Source organism: Aulonocara stuartgranti (assembly GCF_965226115.1).
Source record: "Aulonocara stuartgranti genome assembly, chromosome: 16".
Classification (NCBI taxonomy): Eukaryota; Metazoa; Chordata; class Actinopteri; order Cichliformes; family Cichlidae; genus Aulonocara; species Aulonocara stuartgranti.
In genome coordinates this window covers 6,923,862-6,947,037 of record NC_138952.1, presented here as the reverse complement: position 1 = coordinate 6,947,037, position 23,176 = coordinate 6,923,862, and the positions used below count along the sequence as shown (strand labels likewise).

General features: G+C 40.0%; 2 protein-coding genes across 5 annotated transcripts in view; both read right to left on the bottom strand.

Annotated features, from left to right (window-relative positions):
• The window catches only part of gpr39 (G protein-coupled receptor 39), a 39,453-nt gene extending 36,656 nt beyond the window's left edge, over window positions 1-2,797 (bottom strand). Inside the window, exon 1 of the mRNA XM_082508610.1 lies at window positions 1,522-2,797. Coding sequence (XP_082364736.1) covers window positions 1,522-2,305 — 784 coding nt within the window. The 5' untranslated portion in view covers window positions 2,306-2,797. The remainder of the gene's footprint in view (window positions 1-1,521) is intronic.
• A 1,519-nt stretch (window positions 2,798-4,316) lies between these two features.
• Window positions 4,317-23,063, bottom strand: LOC309690847 (solute carrier family 35 member F5-like). 4 transcript variants are annotated; one of them, XM_082508237.1, is made up of 16 exons: window positions 22,896-23,063; window positions 20,373-20,477; window positions 19,787-19,953; window positions 19,365-19,514; window positions 18,215-18,277; window positions 18,045-18,126; window positions 16,381-16,571; window positions 16,184-16,265; window positions 15,991-16,078; window positions 14,243-14,307; window positions 14,017-14,121; window positions 13,763-13,922; window positions 13,521-13,611; window positions 13,099-13,253; window positions 11,791-11,891; window positions 4,317-9,753 (listed from the first exon to the last, which is right to left on the bottom strand). In XM_082508237.1, the coding sequence occupies exons 3-15, from the start codon at window positions 19,919-19,921 to the stop codon at window positions 11,810-11,812; spliced, it is 1,449 nt and encodes a 482-aa protein (XP_082364363.1). In that variant the 5' UTR covers window positions 19,922-19,953; window positions 20,373-20,477; window positions 22,896-23,063; the 3' UTR covers window positions 4,317-9,753; window positions 11,791-11,809. The 4 variants fall into 4 exon arrangements, with proteins under 4 accessions (XP_082364363.1, XP_082364361.1, XP_082364362.1 ...); XM_082508235.1 differs by having other exon boundaries at window positions 19,787-19,957; window positions 22,896-23,062; XM_082508236.1 differs by lacking the exon at window positions 22,896-23,063 and adding an exon at window positions 22,504-22,883 and having other exon boundaries at window positions 19,787-19,957.
• Window positions 23,064-23,176: the final 113 nt, after the last annotated feature.

Below are 23,176 nucleotides of genomic sequence, written 5' to 3'. Positions count from 1 at the left end.
TATGCTAATAAACTCCACCCACATGCCATTCAAACATGTTCTAAATGAGGAGCAGCCAATCAGAAGAAGGAGAGAAGCTAAAATAGTGTGTTTGGGGCTGTGAGGCTGCTCCGACTCCTAGTTTAAGGCAAAGGATGATTATTTTGAACAGTGACTCATGCAAAGCTACCCTGGAGTCCAAGGATAAAAATTCAGAGCTGGACATGAGCAGAACAGCTCAGCATTAAACAAGCCATGATTACTATTACAGGCAATTTGTGTGCAGCGTGTTTGACACACCCTAAACAAAAGCAGCTTGTGCGTGTCAGTGTGTGACATCAATCATTTTCATGGTCAGAACAAGGGAAGAAGACAGCCCAGACTCATTTTTATTACTTCCTCTTGTGGCTCAGAGACAAAGTGGTGTTTTTACTGTTGGTGTAAACAAGCGGAGAGACTGCACATCACTCATGTAGAGCACGGTGCACAGTGTGTACAAAGAAGACCCTACTTCACTGTTTATGTTAACATTATCGAGAAATTTAGACTCGGGAGAGTTCAAGTAGACTCAAGCACTTTGGTAAGAAAAGTCCACCTCTTTAAATTAAGCTGATCTTAAACTTAGATTTGTTTTCGCTCCTCCCCCTTTAAGACAAATTTCTTCTGATTGGCTGTCATTGCAAACAAAAGGTTTGAGAAGCAGATGGGTGGGGCTTCCGCACCTGAGATGATCATATTAGGGATATGCTATCCCCTCTTCATGCCATCATACAGTAAAGTACATTTACAGTTTAACTGTGCGTCCTTTAACTAACCAATCAGCATGTAGCAGCAGAATGCCAGTCTTCTTTGGCTGTGTTGTTTTATTTGAACTAAAAGACTTTATTGACATTTTATTTGTTAAAAACAAATTCAAAAATTTTGGATTTTTGTTGAGTTGTTAATAATTACTTTGTTCCAAAGGTCAGGGCTCAAACCGGGCCACTAAAGTGACTTCGATAATATTCCCAGTACAGTAATGCCAGCCCTGACACTGTCTGTGTGAATTTTTTTTTTCTTCCTTTTTTTTTACTGCAATTTGTACGTGTACTTACACTTCCATGTCCTGGGGGTATATTTTCAAAGGCTGTTTGTTCTGGTAATAAAATAATTTAATAGGAAATGATATTTTGTGGTATTTCCACTTTACAAATGATGGCGAGGACAGTTCTAGAATAAACTCAACGCTTAAAGAAGGGAAAACTTTGGACAGTGTTTTTAAAAAAATTAATTTAAGCTGTTGTGATTTTTTTTTTCTGGTCCAGCCCACGATGGTTTTTTACCATTTTGCGGCACTGCCATTGGTTGCGGACTACCTTGTGATCGCCCTCTGCTGCATGCCTGACTGAACTGCAGCCAGGCAGTGGACTGGCGCATTCTGGTGTCATGATGTCGCCGCTTCTTCCACGTTTGTGGCATCAGATTCAAATTATTTTACAAATTTCTGCAGCTTCATCGGTTTTAAGACATTAATACAATACAATACAATACATTCCAACTTACCAAGAAAAACTATGGTCTGCTTCCTGGCTGACTTGACCTTTGAACTTTCATTGTGGATTGCTCTTTGATTTCCACTGGTGCTTCCTTCAATGAATCCCATTGGCTTCTTCAGGACCACGATCATAGCTCGGCACATGAAAGCCACGCAGACCAGCACGATCATGTACACGATGAAGGCAAAGAAGATGCTGATCCTGTACATCACCCAGTGCTCCCTCAGGTTGGTGCAGAAGGTCAGGTTCTGGACTGGGGTGCTGCGCGTGACTGGGATGTGCCCCTGCGTTCCCATGGTGATCAGCAGTGGCAGGGCCACGAGCAGGGCCACGACCCAGGCGAAGGTGATTAGGCCGGTGGTCCATTTTCCTCCCAAGGTTTTAAAGCGAAAAGGGTAACAGGTGGCGATGTAGCGCTCAAAGCTGAGCGTGGCCACGTTGAGGATGGTGGCATAGCTGCAAGCCTCAAACAGGAAGTTGTAGATCTTGCAGAAGGCGTTGCCCGACGCTGACGAGAAGGGGAACCAGATGGCACTGTAGAGCTCCACCGGCATGCCAATGAGAAGCACCAAAATGTCAGAGCAAGCCAGACTCACCATGTGGTCAGTGACGTTCTTCTGAAGGTAGCCCTTACGCTTTAGCACCTGGGTCACTCGGATAGTGACTGAATTACCCACAATGCCCGTCACCAGGATGAGGCTGTAGAGGACCGTGAGGAAGATTTTGATCCCATATTTGGGTTCAAGCTCTTGCCAGTTCTTCTCCTCTCCTCTCTGCACTTCCTCATTCATGGCTGCAGACTGGCGCGTCCAGATTTTCCAGGTATTGCTTTTCTTATCAGTCCTGCTGCGCGCTCTCCTTGCGGGCCGGTTTTTCCTGGAAACAGCTTAACTTTGTCTCAAAGTATTCCCGACTATCGCAGAGGTGGGAAACACGGATCGCTACGCGCACTGTGGAAAACTTTCTAAACAAAAACTCCGCAGTTTACCCGGCGTGCTTCCCCAGCCCCGGCCACCTCCTTTCTGCCTTCATGATCAGGTAGAAGTATCCAGAGAGTTTCCGCCCGTGCGTGTCCTCCTGTGGTTTCACCTGTGAGTAAGTAAAGTGTTGGGCAACATTTAAATTGCGCTGATTTCCTCCTCCCTCCGATGAGAACAGCCCAGTTAAACATCAAACACGAGCGCGGGTCTGGTTTCACCCCACACACTGTAAGAAACAAAAAGCAGGTGGGCCAACGAATAAAAACAAAAAACGAAGCAGATCAGCAACAGACTGCACGGCTCTGCTGACTTTACTCGGCTTTGTAAAGGAAAGAAACACGGAAGGTAATGTTGACATGACATACAGTTCAACATATGAAGCCCACAGAACTTTACTTCTGTTTGGGTCAAGTTGAGCTGATATATTATTACAACACTGTAAACACTTTGTAAAGTAAGTAAGTAAAGTTTATTTATTAAGCGCTTTTCATAGACAGGTAGTCACAAAGCACTGTACACAAAGATTAAAATAAAGAGTACGATATAAATGTACAATATACACAATATAAGAGGTTAAATGTAAATTAAAAATGTAAAAAGCGTTGGTAACCGAAGGCTTGTTTAAACAGTAAATTAAAAAGGTGGACAAACAGAAGTTTACGTGGTTGTTTAGTTTCAATATTAAGTTCACAAACTTCATAATTCAGACTTTTATTTAGTTCTGTTTGGGTCATGTTGTCCCAAGTTTTCACAACTTTATTATAGTTGTTGGGTCAACTATAATAGGTTAGTTAGCCAGGCTGTTGCAGTGGAGTAAGTCATTATTTGATTTCTCAGTTAAAGAAATGAATAATCTCTAAATTTTATGGTAGTATTCTTTTTATGGAGATAATGACAGAATATCAACCAACGATCCAGAAAACACACTCTTTATATAAATAAAAGATGTAGATTTATTTTCACATCATTACTACTTGGTGGAGCAACTCTAACATAACATTACAACACTGTAAAAAGAACAACAAGTTGAACTTTTTTTGGGGGGAGGGGTTCTCAACTTCCTAAAAATGCTGGGCAAGCAGAAGTTTACTTTGCCATTTAGTTGACAAAACATACACGCAGTTCAAAATATTAAGCTGCCTGAACTTTATAATTCACACTTATTTACTTCTGTTGGGCCAAGTCAGCCTAACATCACAACCCAAACATTTTATGCACAAACATTTATTTTATTTTAAACAAATATGCAGATATTTGGAATGATGGAGGCAGGTGCAGGAAATTTTCCACAAAGACTGAAGTGTCTCTCTGATTTCTTTGTATAGTCCATATCTTAAACTGATTACTGATTAATGGAGCACTGCTGAAACTGTCCAATCACGGGTCAAAGGCAGCTGGAAACATGTCTGATAACACTGACAGTATTGAGAAAGAAATATAAATATTTTCAGTCCCAAGTGGTTCTGTGTTGAAGTTGCAATTTCATGATTAAAGTTGTTGTTTTTTAAGTCAAACAGCTGCCACAGCTGCTACACCATCTACAAAATGTCTTGTGTTGAACTTTAATCTCCACATTTTCACTTTTCTTTATCAAAAAGAACAAGAATATGTTGTTCGTAATGTAGCTCTAATACTCTTTTTATAGCCCGGTAATCTGATTATGTGTATATAGCTATAGGAGTGAAACAGGTTGTAGTATTTACTTTCCAACGTCAGCGTACTTGTTTGTTCCTCTTTCCCTTTTGTTAAAAGCTCTGTATGTTCTCTGTAATGAATCAGGCGTCTGCTTTGAGCTGAACAGCTGGACTGTTGAATTTGTGTGTTCATTCATTCACAGATTTTAAATTCATGGCATTATTTGCCATCTCATCTTGTTCAGTTAAACATTAACATTGACAATGTTACAGTGCATCATCGGTCCTAATGTGCCTCCTTTACACATCCTCTGCCTCGAGTTTTTAGCGAGAATAGAAGCAGCAATTGAAACGCTGTTCAGTTCAGTACAAATAAACATTTAAGATTTATATCGAGCTTGTGCTGAAGATAAAAATGAAGTTCCTGCACAATCAGAAATCCTGAAAACGACTTCAAACAGGACAGAAATGTGCACTTTTAGCCACAGTTGTTCATTTGGATGACGGAGAAGTCAAAGGTGGAATAAACTAAATATGAAGGAGGTGAGTTCATCACCAGGCCCGGGGAAGAAAATCTGACTGCTTTTCTTCCTTTTTAAAGGTAATCAGTGATGAATGCGGGGCCATTCTTTCTCTATAAACATGAAGTACACTCGAGTGCATAAACCCTAAAAGGATGACTCCTTGAAGTGATGAAGGCAGGCTGAAGCAGATTAGATAAAAGCTTTGAGGACCTTCTCGCTGTGATTGAGTATTGTCAGATACCGTCAATTAAACTGCCGAGCTCCATCGAGCGTCACTGGCAGCCAGATGTTAACTGTCAAAACTAAAATTGAGGTTGATTGTTCATTATGGTACTGATGCCTCTTAATTATGTGACATTGTGTTCAGGCTCCAGTTTGTAGATCTCAGTAACGACAAACTGTCCGTTTGACTTTGAGATCATGAGCAGCATCATGAGGCGAGGAATCATCACAGCTGTTTGAGGTTAAAGGAAAAAAAGAGCAGACATGACGTGATAAGGACTCAACTAACAGCTGATTATTTTAAAGGGAAAAAAAAGCAGCCAAACGTCAGACACAAGGCCGACTTTCAGCCTACGCACAGTTCATATTCCTAAAGTGGATAAAGTGAATCATGAGTGAAACTACAGATAATGTGCAGAACATAATTTTTTAGCAGTTTTTCACAACCCACTGTGCAAAATAAGCAGGTCAAATATCTAAATAACACCAAGACTGGGTTAAAAACCCACAGGAAACAAAGTTTTTTTTCAGGCTGCAGAAATGAGGAAGATTTCCCTTTACATCCAATCTGGCTAATGAGTGAAAGGAACTTCCTCCTCCCAATCACCTCTGCAAACTCCAAACAGGATGTGCACAAAACTTCAGGAAAAAATATTTAGTTTGCCAATTCATTCCGGCCATTATCTTCTCTCTCTCTCTCTCTCTCTCTCTCTCTCTCACACACACACACACACACACACACACACACACACACACACACACACACAGTCTTTTTATTTTTGTTAGCAGTGAAACACAGATGGTGAGAACTGCAGTCAATCTAATGGCCACTAGAGGCTGGCTCCCATAGACTCTTATTTTAAAATGTCAATCAAACATAGGAGTGAAACAGAAACCCTAAAAGGATGACTCCTTGAAGTGATGAAGGCAGGTTGAAGAGGATTAGATAAAAGCTTTGAGGACCTTCTCGCTGTGATTGAGTATTGTCAGATACAGGCTGGCTCCCATAGACTCTTATTTTAAAATAGAGAAGCAAACATGTTATTATAGCTATGGATGGTTTCTCCCTTCACATCTTCACATATGAAAATAATTCTGACCTATGTGTACACTCTTTATTTCTACACAGTGCTGTGCAAAAGTCCAATTTTTTTTATAAGTTGCTTCCAAAGAACCAGAATTAATCATTTCTGAGAAGTGTGTGTTTGATAAGTTCCTTAACACTAATCTATGAGTCATTCAAGTGGAAAGAAAAGCTCCTAACTCGGGGATGAACCAGTGTTGTGTCAACAAATAAAAGGCAACCTGGCAAAGAACCAATTTAAAATAAACATATCATTTGTTCCCCCCCCTTTTTTTTTCAAATCTACAAAAAACCCAAAAGATAAGTTTGAAAGACAAAAATTGTATTTTCTGCCAATGCAGTAAAAGCATACCAGGACAGAAAAACAGTGGAAAACTATCAGTCATGGATTGGGCTCCAAGTCCAGACCTCAACATTATTGAAGAAACCCGGAGAACTAGAAGACTAGTTAAAGGAATTAAAACAAAGCTTCCTAAACAGTTCAGACTGTGCTGAAGAATAAAAGGTGGTTATACCAAATATTGACTTTTAGTCTAGTTAGAACTCTACAAACTTTTTTTTTTTTTTACCTTGTATACCGTTTCCATCTTTCTCCACCAAAATATAAAACATTTACATTTGTAACAAAGTAACTTTTTCAGCGTTTCATAAATAACGAGGAAGGGAAAAAAAATCTAATTTAGCAGGCAATAGTCAAATAAAAAAAAACAACTTTTTTTCTCCCCTCTGGGTTTGTTTTTCTTCGTTGCTTGTTTGGTAAATAATAAGAGAGGAAAACAATGTTTAACATGAAAAGTTCTGTTTTGTATTCATTGTAAACAGTTTGTTTTCAGTCTTCTTTTTTTCTTTCTAAACTATATCCACAAATTCACCATTAAAATATTTTGAATAAAAAAAACAAAACAACTTTTAAACTTTTTTTCACTCGTAACGTCCAGCAGGGGGCGACTCCTCTGGCTGCAAAAATAAAGAAGTTGGGTTGTATGGACGTCTATGGGAAAGTAAACTCATCAGAAAAGTATATATTCACACTTACAGCTGTCATGCTTCGTACAGCATGATTCTTGTTTTGTAAATCATGGACACATAAGAGTCAAAGATAACCCAGGGTCTGCTTTACCTTACCAGTGCAGTGTGTTGTTTACTTGTCAAAAAACAAAACAAAAAAAACAAAAACAACCCCCCCCCCCAAAAAAAACCAAGATGTCAGCAATGAAAATGTCACATCTGGTTAAAATTTACACAACTGAATAAATACACCCTCAAATGCAGATATTTAAAAGATATTTTTTAATAGTGCACCGAAGTATGAAAACAAGAGTTGCAAAATAAGACTATTCAAGAGCTTAGGTTGGTATAAGGTTAGCCTTCATTTAGGTTGTATAACATCCTCAGCATCAAAGACACTTTAAAGACAAAGATAACGCTCAGACAGTAAAGACAAAACAAAGAACCTGAGAAAGAAAATCAGCACTCCACGAGCACCATGATAAGACAGAAATAATCAACGCTTTTCAGGAACCATAGACTCTCAGTGTTCAAACCTGAAGTCGTGGCTGAAAGATGGGACTGACTGATTGGCAAAAAACACAGAAAGTGCAATAATTTTTCTGTCACTTAAAGTGCTCAACTCGTTAATTCACCCTCACAGAACGGCTATTACCTCCTCCACTCGAAACGCTCAGACAGAGACGAGTGCAGGGAAAAAAAAAAAAAAAAAAAAAAAAAAACAACACCATGAAGATGCACATATTTAAAAGGATGAGGGGAACAACATCAGCAGCTCAATTCCATCGGTAGTGCTGACATGACCAACGCTGAGGCTGATGACAGAACAACACGGCTCCTTCTTGTCACATAAAATCACAAGCACAGTAAATATTTTTTCTTCACTTAAGATGTAAAATAAAATCACACACAGTCCAGTTCAGGTGGTGAAATATCAGCGAGTTTTGGCTGCAGAGCGAAAGCTTCCTGTGGCGGCAGTCGTTCCAGAAGACACGGATATAAAATATGAATCTTTAGTGGTCATTTGTAGGTCAAAAATAAAACAGTTCCATGTACATGTTTCACTGTGTACACTATTTACAAACCTTTTTAACAAAGGAAACTGCAGACAACTGTTTTTATTGCACGAAGGCGATCACAAAGTTCGGTGACTCCAGTCTGGTTTGATTTCGGTTGATCTCCCCTTCAAGGTAGTTTCCTCAGGAAACACTGGACCTCTTCTAACACAACTATAAGCCAAGAACACTCCTTTAGTATCCAGCTCTGACTGCGTACTTTCACTTCTGTGTATCCATTAGTGTGCCTGTTTGTTCCAGGGTGCCAAACCTGGCCAGTAGGTGGCACTGCGAGAGAAGATTGTGCTCTTAAACGACCTGAGTGTCACTGTGAACACCCCAACTTTAAAAAAAAAAAAAAAACAACTAAATAACCTGACAGACGAACTTAAAGTGATGAGAGAAAGAGTAAAGGCAAACGTGCCAAATGCTGCTGTTCTTTCATTGTCCACTGGAGCCCCTGGACGCAACCTCCAAACCTTTCTTGTGCTGTTTGAGGCTTCTGGAGCATTTTAATGCAGTTACCTCATTAATTATAAGGCTTTCTGAGAGTTGCAGTCGGTCCAAGAAGTTAATGCATCAGTTGAGTGAAGTTCTAGTGTAACCGAAAAAGCTTTGGCTTTCGATTCCTCCTGTTTTCCCGCAGCGTGTTTCAAAAGACTGATAAGTTCCTGTTCCGTACTGCTCAAAGTCACTGCAAGCTGATGAGGAGGGCAGGAAGTCAGACACAGGAACAGCTTAAATTTAAAAATAAAAGATTATGGAGTCGTTAAACGCTCCCAGTGTGACTTGAAGCCGTGCAAAGGACGGAAGAAAACAGTGTCATGGACACGTATCCGACAGATTCCTCGGGTAAGGCTTCAAAATGGGTGACATCACCGTGGCTACGTTGATGAATTCCTTGTGTGTAACCCTGTAGATGCAACTCTGTGCCCTACCTGGGACGATGTGATCTAACAACCGTGTAAACTGTCCCAAAATCAAATGCAAACAATCAAAACAGGAGGAACGTCCAAGGAGTCGGGGTGCTGGAAGAGGTCCAGAGTTTCACTCAGAGACGACCTTAAAGGGGAGATGAGCTCAATCCAAACTTGACGTGGGTTTTTATTTTTAGGAGCAGAACTTTTTTTGAAGGCTTTCTATCCCATTTGGAGCTCGTGTTTAGAATCCAGCACTGAGAAAACAAGACGTGGTGCTGTCCTGTTCGGCTGTAGTGTTGTCTGTCTAGTGTTTATAAAGTGGAGACACAGAGGTCGCTCTGACTACCCGAGCCGCCCCCGCTGGGTACCAGGAGCTCGTCCGTGTCCAGCGTTTCCAGTTCTGCCAGATCTCTGGTCGTGAAAACAACTCAACAACAGTTATGCGTCACAGGAACCATTTGGAAATAATAACAACACTTTGTGTCCAATAGATTGTCATTTCTTAGGATCCTTCAGTAGACCAAAAGGAAGTCTTCTCCCATATTAACGGTTTAATTTGGCAATATCACTGATAATGAAGCCCTGCATCTTGAGTGACGTACCGTTTCTTTCTTTTAGACAGAAAATAAGCAAAAATGAGGAAATCTTTAGTCTGTAGTGTTGGATGGAAGCGTGATGATAAAACCGAGCTTCCAGAACTAAATCTGAACACTGTAGAAAATAAATAAGATGTAATGGGAGGCACTGGGGGTACGTTCAATGTCTCTGAAAGCTTCCCGATTGTCAGTTCAGCCAGATCCACGATGGCCGCCCTGCAAGAGAGAAGAAAAAAATGTTGTCAGAGACAAAAACTGTGCGCTTACAGAAACTCAACATAACAAAAACCTCCTATTTTAATAGGAAACGCTTTCACTGCCAGGCTTCAAGAAAACAAAACACAAGACAAAAAGAAGACGTTTTATACCAGCAGTGATCACACCTCAGCCTGCTGAAGCAACACTGATTAAACACGCCTTGAAGGTCATCAGTTACAGTAGTTTACCTGAAATATCCCACCTGCACAGGTTGTAAGACCCCTTTACATTTGTGGATCAACACTGTGTGTCCTCTTATATTATTTGAATATTTTTCCTTATTATCATACTTGCATTGAATAAATTATCCAAGTAAGTAAAATATAAAACACTTTGCCCGTGTTGTTGGAAGGTGGCGTTGTCTGAGAATACAAGAGTTTGTGGCACTGTTACATGATGAGCTGATACTTGATCTGTAATGAAATAGTAAGATCAGCATTTATTATTGGGTGACAGTCCTGTTAGAAACTGCACGCTGAGGTCAGATCCCCTCAGCTCTGCTGCGAAATCGAATCATATTATCGGCTTGTTTAGGGAACAAACCTGTCACAGGATTTTGCATTAAAGTGGAAGTTTTTTTTAGGCTGCCAAGCTCAAAGCAAAGTGTGGACATATTATAATGTGTTTTTGAGGATGAGACGTGAAATGAAATAACATCTATTCCTTATGGTTTCCTTTTCTTTTATTCCCTTTGCCTTCAAACTACACTGAGGACAGAAAAAAAAAAAAAGTGGAAAACCGAAACAATGAGCTAAAAAGAGACTAAAAATCCAATACGTTTCTATTTGGATTTCTCATTGTCGGTTTTCACACTGCAGAGGAAATTTAGGTTAGAAGTAACTATGAAGGACCAAAACTGCCAAAATCCAAACTAAATAAATGTCTGAAAAGAACAATAATACACCAGTAAATCCTCCAAAAATATCTTTATCAAAATCATTTATGACACAGATTACTATTTTAATTTCCCTCTGTATTTCATTAACTTTATTTTAATTCCCCTATTTATGTAATTTCCAACACATTAATTAATACTAGGGTTTCTTCTTCTAAAAAGAAATCCTACCTTCCAGTACCATTTTCAGATTGTTGTTATACATTTTTGCCTTAGTTTGTTCCTTACTTTTATTGGCGATAAATAAAATAAAATACAAAATTAACTTAAACACTTAAATCTAAGAGAAATGCCAGGAATAAATTGTTCTATTAAATGGGGAAAATAGTGAAGTTTAGGACAAAACATGCAAAATATGTTTATTAATCTGTCACAACTGAATTGAATTTTAAATTTAATTGAATTTGGTCTCTTTAATACAATATTAATACTGCTGGTGAATTATATTTTATGCTAGTGCATTTTGTGGCAATACATAATTAATTAATAATAATTGTGGCCATAAGTTATATTAAGAATTCTAAATGTTAAAAGAAGAAAATTAAATTCATATTTTAATTAAATATCCAAAGAAAATACGAAATTAAATTAAAGAACATTAAATAAATATAGAAGACAAACATAATTTTCAAAAGCAATTGTGTTTTTAATCAAATTACTTTAAGTTTTTTTTATTTTTTTGAACACTTTAGGGGCAAGACAAAATAAAATTAGTTTACTTGCTTTAATTAAAAAGCAAATAAGGATCAAGGGAAAAAATAATACAAAAATATATACTACATGTACAAAATAGAAAATTAAATAGGTAATTGTATATTAAGAGTATTTATTTGTAACATTTGCGCTGATTTAATGGAATATTTATTTTGCTATTGCTGAATGAGCGAGTCTCTTATTTGTTTTTGTTTATTCACATTTTAATTTGGACAGTTTCGGTCCTCCGTATCCTGCAGCACCATCAGTCAGTCAGAGTACACAAATGACTACTTTTGATTTGTTATTCTTTCAGTCTAAGATTGACTCTAGCAGCCTTTCACAAACACAAATACAGACGTAAACAGCGCACAAACCAAGACCAGAAAAGGTCGAGTGGGATTTACATTTTGTTTGACTGCCGGATCACGAGCAGAAGCTTCCTTCGCCGGGGGAGACGGTGTGGAGGGGAATAAGGCTTTCACACTGCTCGCTGTCATCTGGCAGCCTGCGGATGGAGAAAACAGGATGTCAATCATCATCACAGTCGTCATCCTGACAACCATCATTATTATTATAATCACCGCTAACCAAAAAGCAGAAGAGCGCTGTGCAGAGAGGTTAGTCAGTGAAGCATGTACAGCTGATTACAGACTTAACTTAGCAAGACTGCAAGCCACAAATGGACTGCATTATCCAAAGTGTGTGTCAGAGTGAAGGTCAATCCATTTTTAATAGGTCACACACCACAGACGCACAACAACAACTCACTTTCTTTTTACAAACTTAAAAGCTTTGACTTCTTAAAAACACCAGGCGTGTGATGACTCACTTCCTGCACAGGCTTCAGAGTACATTAGCTTTGCCTGCTCTCAGGTGTGTGCACAGCTACAACTTCCATCTGCCTTTTACAAACACACAAGCCATTAAGCAGCTTTTTGCAGCTGCATCACAAATGACACAGCCGCTACATTTGGAGCCTCACTGTACACAAATAAAAGTGGATAATACAGACAATTTGTGCCCATAAAGTCCAAAAAGACTCATTTGTTTCAAATGATGTGCTCTATTTTTGCTTTGTTTTTTCATTTCACTGATGTTCATTTGCTTAAATAAGAGTTTGAACAAACGCGGTATTGAGAAATTAAAATGCATTTGGCTCTAGTCAAAGTGTAATTACATTTATGGTTATTCATCCCAAAAAAAAAAATAAAAAAATACAAATAAAAGCAAAATTCTGCTCAAATTTACTTATTTTCCCAATATTCCACCAGCCTGTAAGTTTTTTGTTTTATATATTTTGGTCATTCTTACAATCACCAAACAATTACACTCACTACCTATCAAATTATCAAGCATGTGGTTGCACTAACTTGTCACATCTCAAAGCACTAAGATGACGACGGAGAAAAGGCTCCTGTCAAGCTGGGTGGGCACGTCCATCTTTTACGTACAGTCTGTGTTCCGGAGCCAACCTTATAAGAGGAGTTTCAGTTTTCTACACTTCCTGACTTGGTTTTCCAGCCCCGGAGCATAACTCCTAATCCTAATTTAGCTGTTATCATATCTGAGATTATTGTCACAATCCATGAACAGAGTTGCTGCTGATAGGAACGGCTTTCAGCAGCATTTCCTCTTTTCATGCACCGTGGCTCACCAATGGAGGCCTTAAAAGAAGAAAAACCCTCTGATGATAAATGTTTATAGTCTCGTACCTCTGAATGCGATGCTTCCTGCAGATGAAGGCGTAAACCCTCCTCAGCCCCACCAGCACTGGGTCCCAGTTGTTGTAGTGACATAAAAGTGTGGCGATGAAGAAGGAGAGGAAGACAGGGACCGCTCCGGCAAAAAACAACCATGAGAAACGCACCTGTCGACACACACACATATGAGGGGAAACTAATTTAACACAATCCGTGCCATTAAAGGTGTGGTGTGGAGTGTTTTCCATGCATTAAACATTTTATTCTGTGATTAAAGGACCCTTATAAGAATGAATCACAAAGAGTTAGTTAAAATAGATAAAAGTACTTTAAGTAAACCCATTCGGAGTCATTTAGATACAATTTTGACAGTTTTCTTGCTGATTTCACACAAAACCAACAAAATTACGTACAATTTTATCTCAAACTCTCACCTTCTGCATGCAAATGTCAGCCATAATGGAAAGTGGGATGGTGAGGCTCAATGCCAGAGTCCCAATTAGAGAAGATGTGAGGAAACAGCCCCTGAGGACACAAAGACTCGTCACTAAAAATCACCACTTCTCTGAAAGCTATACATTATTCAAACACAACTCCTCGTGGCCTTCATGGTAGTGTGAACGTTGATGATTTGGTGTCACTATCGTGACCTGATACAAAATGTAACCCAGCTCACCAGAGCCAGAGGAACTCGGACAGAACGGTGCCGATGAGGCCGTTTATGAGGATGTACGTCCACACGAGTTGGCTGGGGAGCTCAAAGGCCTCGAAGCCGGTGTAGTGGAGCAGGAGGAAGCCAGGCCACAGCAGCAGCAGGTTGAACAGACCCACAAACCCTGAGAGACGCACAGCACACCCCAATTTAGACAACTTCATGGAGTGAGACTACAGAGGTGACCGCTGAGCCTTTAAAACAAACACTTCTCCTACCAAAGAACATTGGGATGTCGAGCTTATCCTCCCGATCCACTCGCCGCTTGATCATTACGATATAGACGGCATAGAGCATCGCCCCAGCCAGCGACCACAGGGAACCTTCATAGAAATACAAATCATTACATTAGATGTGTTTTTTTTGTATTACACCAACAGACTAGGAACAAGGTGATGCCTGTACGAGGCCTCTGTGATAAAGAAAAAGTTGGAAATCACTGACCGATGACTCCTTTCCCATCCGAGATGTCCATGCTGGAGAGACTCACGAGGGCAACGCCTCCCATGCTAAACAAGAGAGGCACTGAATTAATCTCACAATTAAAAACGAACATGTTAAAAATAGAAAACGCAGAGAGAGAAAATATAACACAGCTACAATGCTCAGATTTTCTGAAAAACACAAAACTGTAGAAAGAAATGAATAATGTGATGATTTTCTTAATCAGGTGCAGCACAGGGTTTAATCAGCAGTAGGATCAAACAGTCAGTCTCTCTGAAGGAAAACAATCTGCCTCTAACCGAGCGGAAACAAAGATGGTTGAGAAAGAAAAAAAAAAATCACACTATGAAATAAAACCAGTGAATCTGAGAGCACAGCCAGTGAAGAGCGTGAAAAATCTGCTATTTTCAACAACAACCCATTATTATCGAGTATCATGCAAAAGTCTTGAACCACCCTTCATTTTTTATTTTACTTCCAAGAAGCCAGATGGTTTTCAGCATCAGTTCTCCAGCTGTCTGAAGGTCTTTCAAAGCATTTCCTTCGACATTGACTTCCTTTTCGCTCACATTCACTCCAGTTCTTATACCTGACCATTCTATGTCTAATCAATGTCTATTAACCTGTTTTAGGTCAAACCTTTAGGTCTAATTAATGCAACTCTTGAACCAGTTGCACACTCAAAAATTCCAACAGTTTCTGAAAGTGTCAACTCTGTGCTTTTTCAGCGATATATACGGTAATCCCAGGCAGGGCAGCACATCCAAATCACGGCAAATAACAGTAAAAAGCAAAAACTTTTTTTTTTCTTTTTTAAAACTACTGTAAAAATATCTGTTTTCTGTAGAGCTCAGTCAGTCTTCGTCTTTGAAGGTTCCGATTTTACGGTAGTTACAGAACTTGGAAGAAAAACATGGCAAAACGCCTGTCTGACGTCAGAGACAGGTTAGGCTTCAGAGGGTTAAAAAGTTCCACAAAAGAATACTAAATACCAAGTTCTTGTTCAATCTGCCAGTTTATGTGTCTGTGATGCTAAACTAGCATCCTCTGAATGAAGTGTGTTGAGCAGGTTGTTCGATGCTAGAAATGAAAAAACAGAACTTTTTGGATAAATAAATGCAGTCTGAATGTTTAAAATAAATAAATAAATCAGCTCTGACTGCATTTTTTTTTTTTTTTGAAAGTGAAAACGAGTAAATTTTATTCATTTTACTTCAGAGGCCAAACTTTAAAAAATAAAATGAAAAAATAATTTGAAGCAGAGCTTGAAGATTTCCATGAATCCAGTAGAGCTGGATGGAAAAGGTGCAGCCGGAAGACCAGATTATGAAATCTGTGTGTTTTGGTTTGTGCAAAACACAAACAAGCTAAGAAAAGAAGAGCTACATCTCCTCCAGCAGAGATGACAGCTTATGACTTTTATTTGTTTTGAATCAGCTGCTTAGGAATATGAAGTTAACAATACCCAATAAGAAAGGAGCTGAATTTATGATCTGAAATACTCCTGAATGAACTAGACCCGGTGGTTTCAAACATATGGTCCGAGAGCCACAAACAGCCCACCAAATGGGCCATTCGGCCAAATGTAAAAGGAAGGTGGTTTTTAACGGTATTTTTATCAGTTTTACAGCCTTCTTATTGACAAAGTAAGTTTGTAATAGATAGAGGACAGAAACTGAGGTGTTTTTTAATTAAATAAGAGGTCTCCCACAATGCTTTTTCTCACCCTCCGCGTGATCCGGCCTTACCTCAGAGCCACGGCTAAGAGCTTGGAAAGGGTGAAGCGGTCGCTGCTGTTGCTGGGAAATATGGCTGCCAAGATGAGTGTAAACAGACCTGAAGAGGAAAAGGAGACATTCAGAAACGATTTAATGCAATGATCCATCATCTTTGAGATGTTAGTGCTGTAATGTACACGGAGAGAGAGAGTGATGGAGTTACCTGAGGTGGAAGATAAAATGTTGACGATTGCAACCTGCGTGTCGGACAGAGCTTCCTGGTAGGACAGGTTAGCCAGGAACCACTGTGAGACAAACAAAAACAACGATGAGGCCTGTGATAAAACACAGTTTAATTTGCCTCATAAATCCAGCTCTGATAGAAAGTCGGGAACTCCAACTCCTCTCACTGCTGCTCACCACAAAGCAGAAGAAGAAGCTGATTTTGGCCACGTCAGTGATGGTCAGCTTGCCCACGGTGCGCAGCATGGCCTCGTGGTCCTTGGCAGCGGGGTAGGACATGCGCGACAGCTTGGCCTCCAGGGCCTGAGTGGAGGGCAGCTGGCGCACCTCCATGATGTTACTGAAACGCACCCGCTGCTTTTTGGATGCTGGGAATAAAGAGACAAGACGTATCTTTAAAGGCTTTAATGTTTACTGCTGGACACACCTAGTTAGGCTCTAAAGCTGCCTCCATCAAAAGCAGTTACCCTCTTGGTGCAGCAATACGTATAATACTGTGTCTTCTCCACACTTTGACCCTACGATCTATCTGCTGTAGGCAGAATCTGGACTCATCACTGAACATGTTCAGGTTCTAATGCACATGTTACAGACATCACCGCAAATGGGCTTAATGGTGAAGGGCAATCCTGGCTGCCTTATGAGACCAGAGCCTGGCTGTGTGCAGTCTGACCTGGCTTGTCTGGGTAGAGAGTCATCGGCCATATCGTCCTGCAGACCTTGACTGCAAACATGTAAAAGACTGCCCTTGGTTCCTACGTGCTGACAGAATGAGGAAACGGTCTTCTTGTGTTGTCTGACTGGAACGCCAACTTTGCAACCCATCTCTCTCAATTTGGAGAAGATACTGGTGCTCACTCCAAATAATGCTGTAACTTGGTTTTGTGGAAAACCAGCATGAAGTTGTCCTATAGCATTGGCCATGTCCAGATCAGTAAAAGGTTCTGCTAATCAGGAGCCAATCAGGCAGCTGTGGAGTACCAGTAGCTTTAAAAAAAGTGACTGGCAGAATAAGCCATTTGTTATTGGCAGAGAACTTGGTTTTTTTTCCACGAGCACAACCCACATACTTAACTCTGCTGCTCAATCCACAATGTGGCAGAGAAATAAACAGGCTTTCCAACAGTATGAGATTCATTACCAAGAAACATTGTTACAAGAAAGAAAGAAACAAACCGCCTTACTTTTTATGCTAATTTTATGTGTGAGGTTTTTTTCTTTTCAAAGTTTGACAAAATTTGTCTCATTCAATGTGTAACATGGTGTTTGAGTTTATTTCCAAAACAATCCTGTCATCTTTTTGGCATTTAATCATTCAAGGTTCATTAATATTTATTTTTAATCACCCTGGATTCCCTCTGGATTCTTCAAAATTATCTCCTCACACGTCGCTCTGAGCGCTTCCCAGAATGTTTTAATTTCATAAAAAAACATCACTTCCAGCTTCAGGTGCCACAAACATAAACACAGGAAACGAAATCTCAGTAGAAACACCAAAAAAACCATCACCGTTTACCTTGTCACAGCTTCCCATCACAGCAGTTAAGACACATGATTGCTTTTTATGCTCATCTTCATTCGTTTGTGAAGGCGAGCATAAAAAAAAAAAAAAAAAAATCATTGTTTCTTAACTGCTCTATCAAACAGACAATTTGAGCATAATTTAGTTTTGTTAGTCACTGAAAGCAAAGGTCTGAGGGACACAACGTTTTCTTATATTTGCACAGCTCAGCACTGCCCTCTGTTGGTCAGAAGTTTTAACTCCTAATCAGTCACGTCTGGGTGAAAGCTTCAGAAGCAGGGATGCATTTTTAATGAATGACACAAACATCAGTACTCACAGGATTCACAGTCTCCCATTAAACAGCTCGAGTGCTCGGTGGGGATGTCCTGGAACTTCACAGGGACGTACAGAGGCTCACTCTGCAAAGGTGTGACAGAAAGCCAGCTTAGGTACAGGTGCAGGAAGATTTACTCGTGTGTAGTACACCTGCAGTAATAAACGACGTACCAGACAGTTGTTCACAGTGGAGTCAGTGGTGCAGGGTGTGAAGTAGGCTTCAGCATCAGCAAACTGCAGAAAGGTGCAAATCAAACATCAAAGAAGTCAAAAGCAGAAGATGTCAGACTGATCTTCAGCTTCGTAACAGGAAAATTATATCATTCTATAACTTTTAGTTAATTATCGTCATTTTTGTTCATGAACACAAAGAATGACAAACATAAATGGAGATAAAGTTAGAGCATAGAGCATTTGGCAGGTTTGCAGCAGACAGTGGATATAATGGACAAAAGAGTTGAAACAAGGACAACCACAGAGAAGATTCATGGATGTGATGGAGGAGGACATGCAGAGGGTTGGCATGTCAGAGGAGAATCCGAGGGATAGAGTGAAATGGAGGCTGAAGGTTTACTGTGATGAGCCCACAAGGGAGCAGACGCAGGGGGTCTTGCCTGTATTTTCTGATCTTTTCCTTTGTGAAATGCTAAACTTTTTGTGCTGCTTTCTGAGGTAAACATGAAAGAAAAATACTGGCGAAATCCAATGCTACGCCTCAGCTCACCTCACAAGATTTTCAGAAAAACTGACCTCTGACCCTGACCTCGAGGTTGAAGTCACTGAGAATTGTCTGAGATTTGTAGTAGAAGCACCTGTGGTATCAATTTGAAACCCCTACGTAACCTCCTTCTCGAGTTATTGCATCAACAAAGTTGGGTGTCTCCCTGGAAGAGTTTAAAGCTCTTATAAAGACTTATGTTGATGTTCCTAAGCCTTTATTTTGCCTCCTGTCTGTTTGCGTTGTCTGACACAGTCATATGAGCTTGCCAAGCAGGTCTCAGTTTACAGAGAGATTTAAATCTAAAAGGGCGTCCTGGTCAAATAAAGTTAAAACTAAGTACAATTCTGTTTTTTATAAACCCCTACTCTACAAACATACAGGCGGAACTCACCCCCTGAATAAACATGTTCAAAGGGTCAGTTCCCCCTGAGCAGAATGTTTGCCTCACTGACTCGTGTTACGATGAAGAGCAGCGAGCACAGCAACATTTACACTGATGAGAGTTTTAACAAGAAAAGAGCTCAACAGACACCTGTCACCATTAGAAAAGTAAAAGCATGAAAAACAGCCCTTAAATGTGCGCTGAAAGTGTCCACTTACGAAGGCGGACCGGCGGCGTTTCAGGGTGCCCGTGCACTGCTGCCTCCACGGCCGCCACAGCAGGAAGCCCAGCAGGTACAGCACGAACATGGACGTCTTGGCGAAGGTGCTGAAGAAGGGCTTGTTATAGTCCTGTCGCTTGAAAATGTACTGCAGAAGGAGTTGTTTCATAAACTTAATTTCAAAGGTTGAAACTCACAATTTAAAAATATTTAACTGCAGTTTTTCCTCATGAGATGTGAAGGAAGAGCATCACAGTCAGGTAAAGTTACTCCAGCACCATCTGGTGTATCTGCGCCTCATTTTAAAGCGGGCCTATTCTGCTTTTTTCTGCTTTCTGGGTCACATTAAACATGGTCACCGTTTTATTAAGCCTTTTCAGTGTTTGGCTCCAACATCACAGGCATGGAGATCAGACTTACCGAGGTCAGCTCGGAGGAGGCGACCCAGATAACATCCACCAGCAGGAGTATCACCACCCCCAGAGCCATCCGTCTCCGCTGGGCTGCAGAGCTACCCTGAGAGCTCATCCGGTTCATGATGAACACCCACTCCATCGGGACGGTGAGAGGAGAAATTCAGAAACTGCCTGGCTGATGACAACATCAGAAGACAGACAGAAGACTGTGAGCTCCGAGGTTGACCAACTATAAACTTCCCAACTATTTACCTTAGATTTTTTTTCTACTTTAAAGCTGATGAACCTGTTCTAAACCTGTTTAAAAAGCTGCCATTCAACATTTTAATCACTAAAAACATCTAAAAAGTTATGAAACCACACAACGAGAGACTTCAGTCTAACATATCAACCAAAACCTCAATTTTGAATGTGGCTAATCTAGTGTGGAGTCTTTTAATCTGGAAGTGGAAGTTAGACAGACAATGCAAGACATAAACAAACCTTCAGAAAACTTTTGCCCAAACAATAAGTGTGTTAGTGTCTGTAAGTTTGCCTGCAGCCAAATGTTTAACGGAGTAAGGTTATCTTTTTACCACTTCAACACCCACCTGGTCGCTGCCAATAAGTAAACTGTGAATTTTAGCCAGTCTCTTTGAAGGTCAACTCAGATTCTTTGTTTCAGCCAGTTTAAGTTGAGACTCGCAGTTAAACACCTGCAAAAAAACAAACAAATGTCCATGATAACATATTTATCTCTATCCCCTATATTTGGTGACCTCTGTTTCCTTAATGATGAGTTTGACAAGTCAGTTTATTTCAATAAAGATGAGGTTTGATGACCATTAGAATAGTTTGTGTAGCTGCACAGGCAGAGACCAGCCTCACTAACTTTTGATTCAAACCCAGTTATTTTGTTATATAAAAAGTCTGAAATATGACACAAACCAATCAGTTCAGAAAAGAACTTCGAGGGTTGCTTCTAGTCAACTTTCAAAGGGTAAAGAGTTAAACGCTGCACAGAGAGCAGACCATGGATCTGTATGAAGAAAAGGAAAATATAAACTTGAGGCTAAAGTCCCACAAACTCTGACACAAATCCTCTTCCTGATGAGGACGTGAGCATCTGTTAACCAGCCCAAAGAACACCTCATAGAAAAATGCTGCGATGGAAATAAAGGCTGCATATCTGAATGCTCATCGCTGCCTCTGTTAACTGCTGAACGATGAGCTTTAGGTGTTTGTGAGGGGTCTGCAGACACTGAGCTTTAACAATTCACTACTGTCTTCGTGCTAACATGCTTATCATGCACTTTACAGTAATCATGTCAAAATTAAAATGCTTAACTCTTCTCTAATATTTTACAAATTTAAAGACTTAAACTTTGGAGTTAAACCATGGATGCATTGTCCAGCAGACTGTAACTTAAATACTAAGAGTTCACCTACAGCTCGATGTGACATGAAAGCTTTATTACTTCTTTTTTTTTTGTTGTGAGTGTGTTTTAGTCTGAGGTTAGAGATGTAGTTGATCTAATTTTACTTATTTGTTGTCTCTGAAACTCTCTTTTTAACCTACTGTGTAACCTGAGGTGCACCTTCTTAGAAACGTAACTACACGTCAGGTCAAAGCAGTACACAACTACCGTTATTGGCCTGTTCAGTGCCACTGATTACTCTTGGGCATTTCCAGCCACTTAACAATTATTGTCTCAATATAAGGACTAATAATCATAGCATCAATATAAGGACTCGCAAATCTCAGCAAATTCCTGGAGGGAGACTGCTCAATATACTGGACGACATCAGGGAATGTTCAAAGACTTGGAAAAACAAACAAAAGCATTTTGTTTGTTTCTATTGACCGGAGAACATGTACAACACCAGGGCACACAAGGTAATTAACACGTAATCCACTGATACAAGCACAAATGCCAACAATGACATTGGCCAATTACACGTTACATCATAGGTGCTACAAACACTCCCTGCAGATATCTAACTCAAGCCTTACCAGTAACACTTTTTGTGATCTAACTACTAATTTTGACCTCACAAATTTATTTTCTTTCACATGTCATATTTTATTTTACTGAGAAACTCTACTTTGATTAACTTGAAGTGATCAAATTGATGGCAACTTGACTTAAGTTTCTGAAGACACTAAGTCTCATCTGAGAGGCAACTTGAGTTCAGAAAGCTGAGAGGAAGGCCTGTGCATTTACCCACTAGAGGGGCTGTTACCTTGGAGGACGTTGTTGACCCATCCTGACTTTATGAGACTCGTTAAGGTCGCACTAGACAAGTTGTGAATGGAGAATCTCTTGCTTTAAAAGGTGGCTGGTGGACAGGCCACCAACGCTACTCTGTGATGGTCTCCTTCACTGAACAGATAGACTTAAGATGACTGAGAACCTACACAGACTTTGTTTAATATTCTACCTGTTGTGTACCATATGTGAATTTCACCACATATATGGTCAATAAAATCCACACTGTGTTGAAATGAAGCGAACCATATGTTATAACAGGGCTTTTTACTACCATCGAAACACCATACGGAGGGATAGATTTCGGTAAAATGGTGCTCATGGCTCCATTTTCAGACAGTAGGAGACTATGTGTAAATAAACTTTGTTCTGCTTGTTTTTCAACTGTCAGTGGGCATGCCCCGAACTTTAAAAAACACACTTCAGAAAACTTTTTAACGATTACTAATGAAAGACATTAGTCTTCACTTACCTGAGCTTTAAATCCAACTATCTGCCAGCTAGCTACGCGTAGTACATCCAGAGAGCGTTGGCAGTAACTCTTTAAGGTACGAACAGGTAAGCTGCTGGAAACACGACCTCCTCAAAGCTAGCCACTCACGGCTTTTAAGCTAGCTAATTTATTACCTGTTAAATTCTGACAGTCTGGAGGTCGACAGGTGTCCCGACGCTTTACTTTATAACTTATCTGGACATCTACTCCAGTTCATTGCCCACAGCTCAGGCTGAAGTCCACTTATTCAGTGTACCGCCGTCGCAGGTGTGCTGCGTTTAGCTGCTTGTTTACCTATTAGCATTCTAAGCGCTAACTGGCTTTATTGAAAAATGAAAAAGAAACAATAGTAAAATAAGATTTTTTTTTACCCGAATGTGAGAGTTTAGTTTGCGCCATTATTTAAGCGTCATCCCATATGCTCCGGAAATCCTGACAAAAATCACAGCTTTGACCGATAAAAATAGTCACCAGCCCAGCGGTTGTAAACATTAGCTCAGCCTCCTGTCAGGTGACATCACTTAACGGTGCAAGGAATTCTGGGGTATGAAGTCTTAAGGGGAAAATGTTTGTTTTTTCATACGGTATTTATAAACTCTCATTTTCTTGGTTATTTGTTATAGATGGGTGTTTTCACCTTTGAAAATGTCTT

Bases quoted from the DNA above. Each gene is read 5' to 3' on its own strand.
- LOC309690847 (XM_082508237.1), bottom strand. From the start codon at position 19,921: ATGGAGTGGGTGTTCATCATGAACCGGATGAGCTCTCAGGGTAGCTCT. The intron at 18,127-18,214 runs GTACGTCGTTTA...ACACCTTTGCAG, and splicing joins CCACTGTGAACAACTGTCTG to AGTGAGCCTCTGTACGTCCC. The intron at 16,079-16,183 runs GTAACTCCATCA...TTTCCTCTTCAG, and splicing joins CATTTTATCTTCCACCTCAG to GTCTGTTTACACTCATCTTG.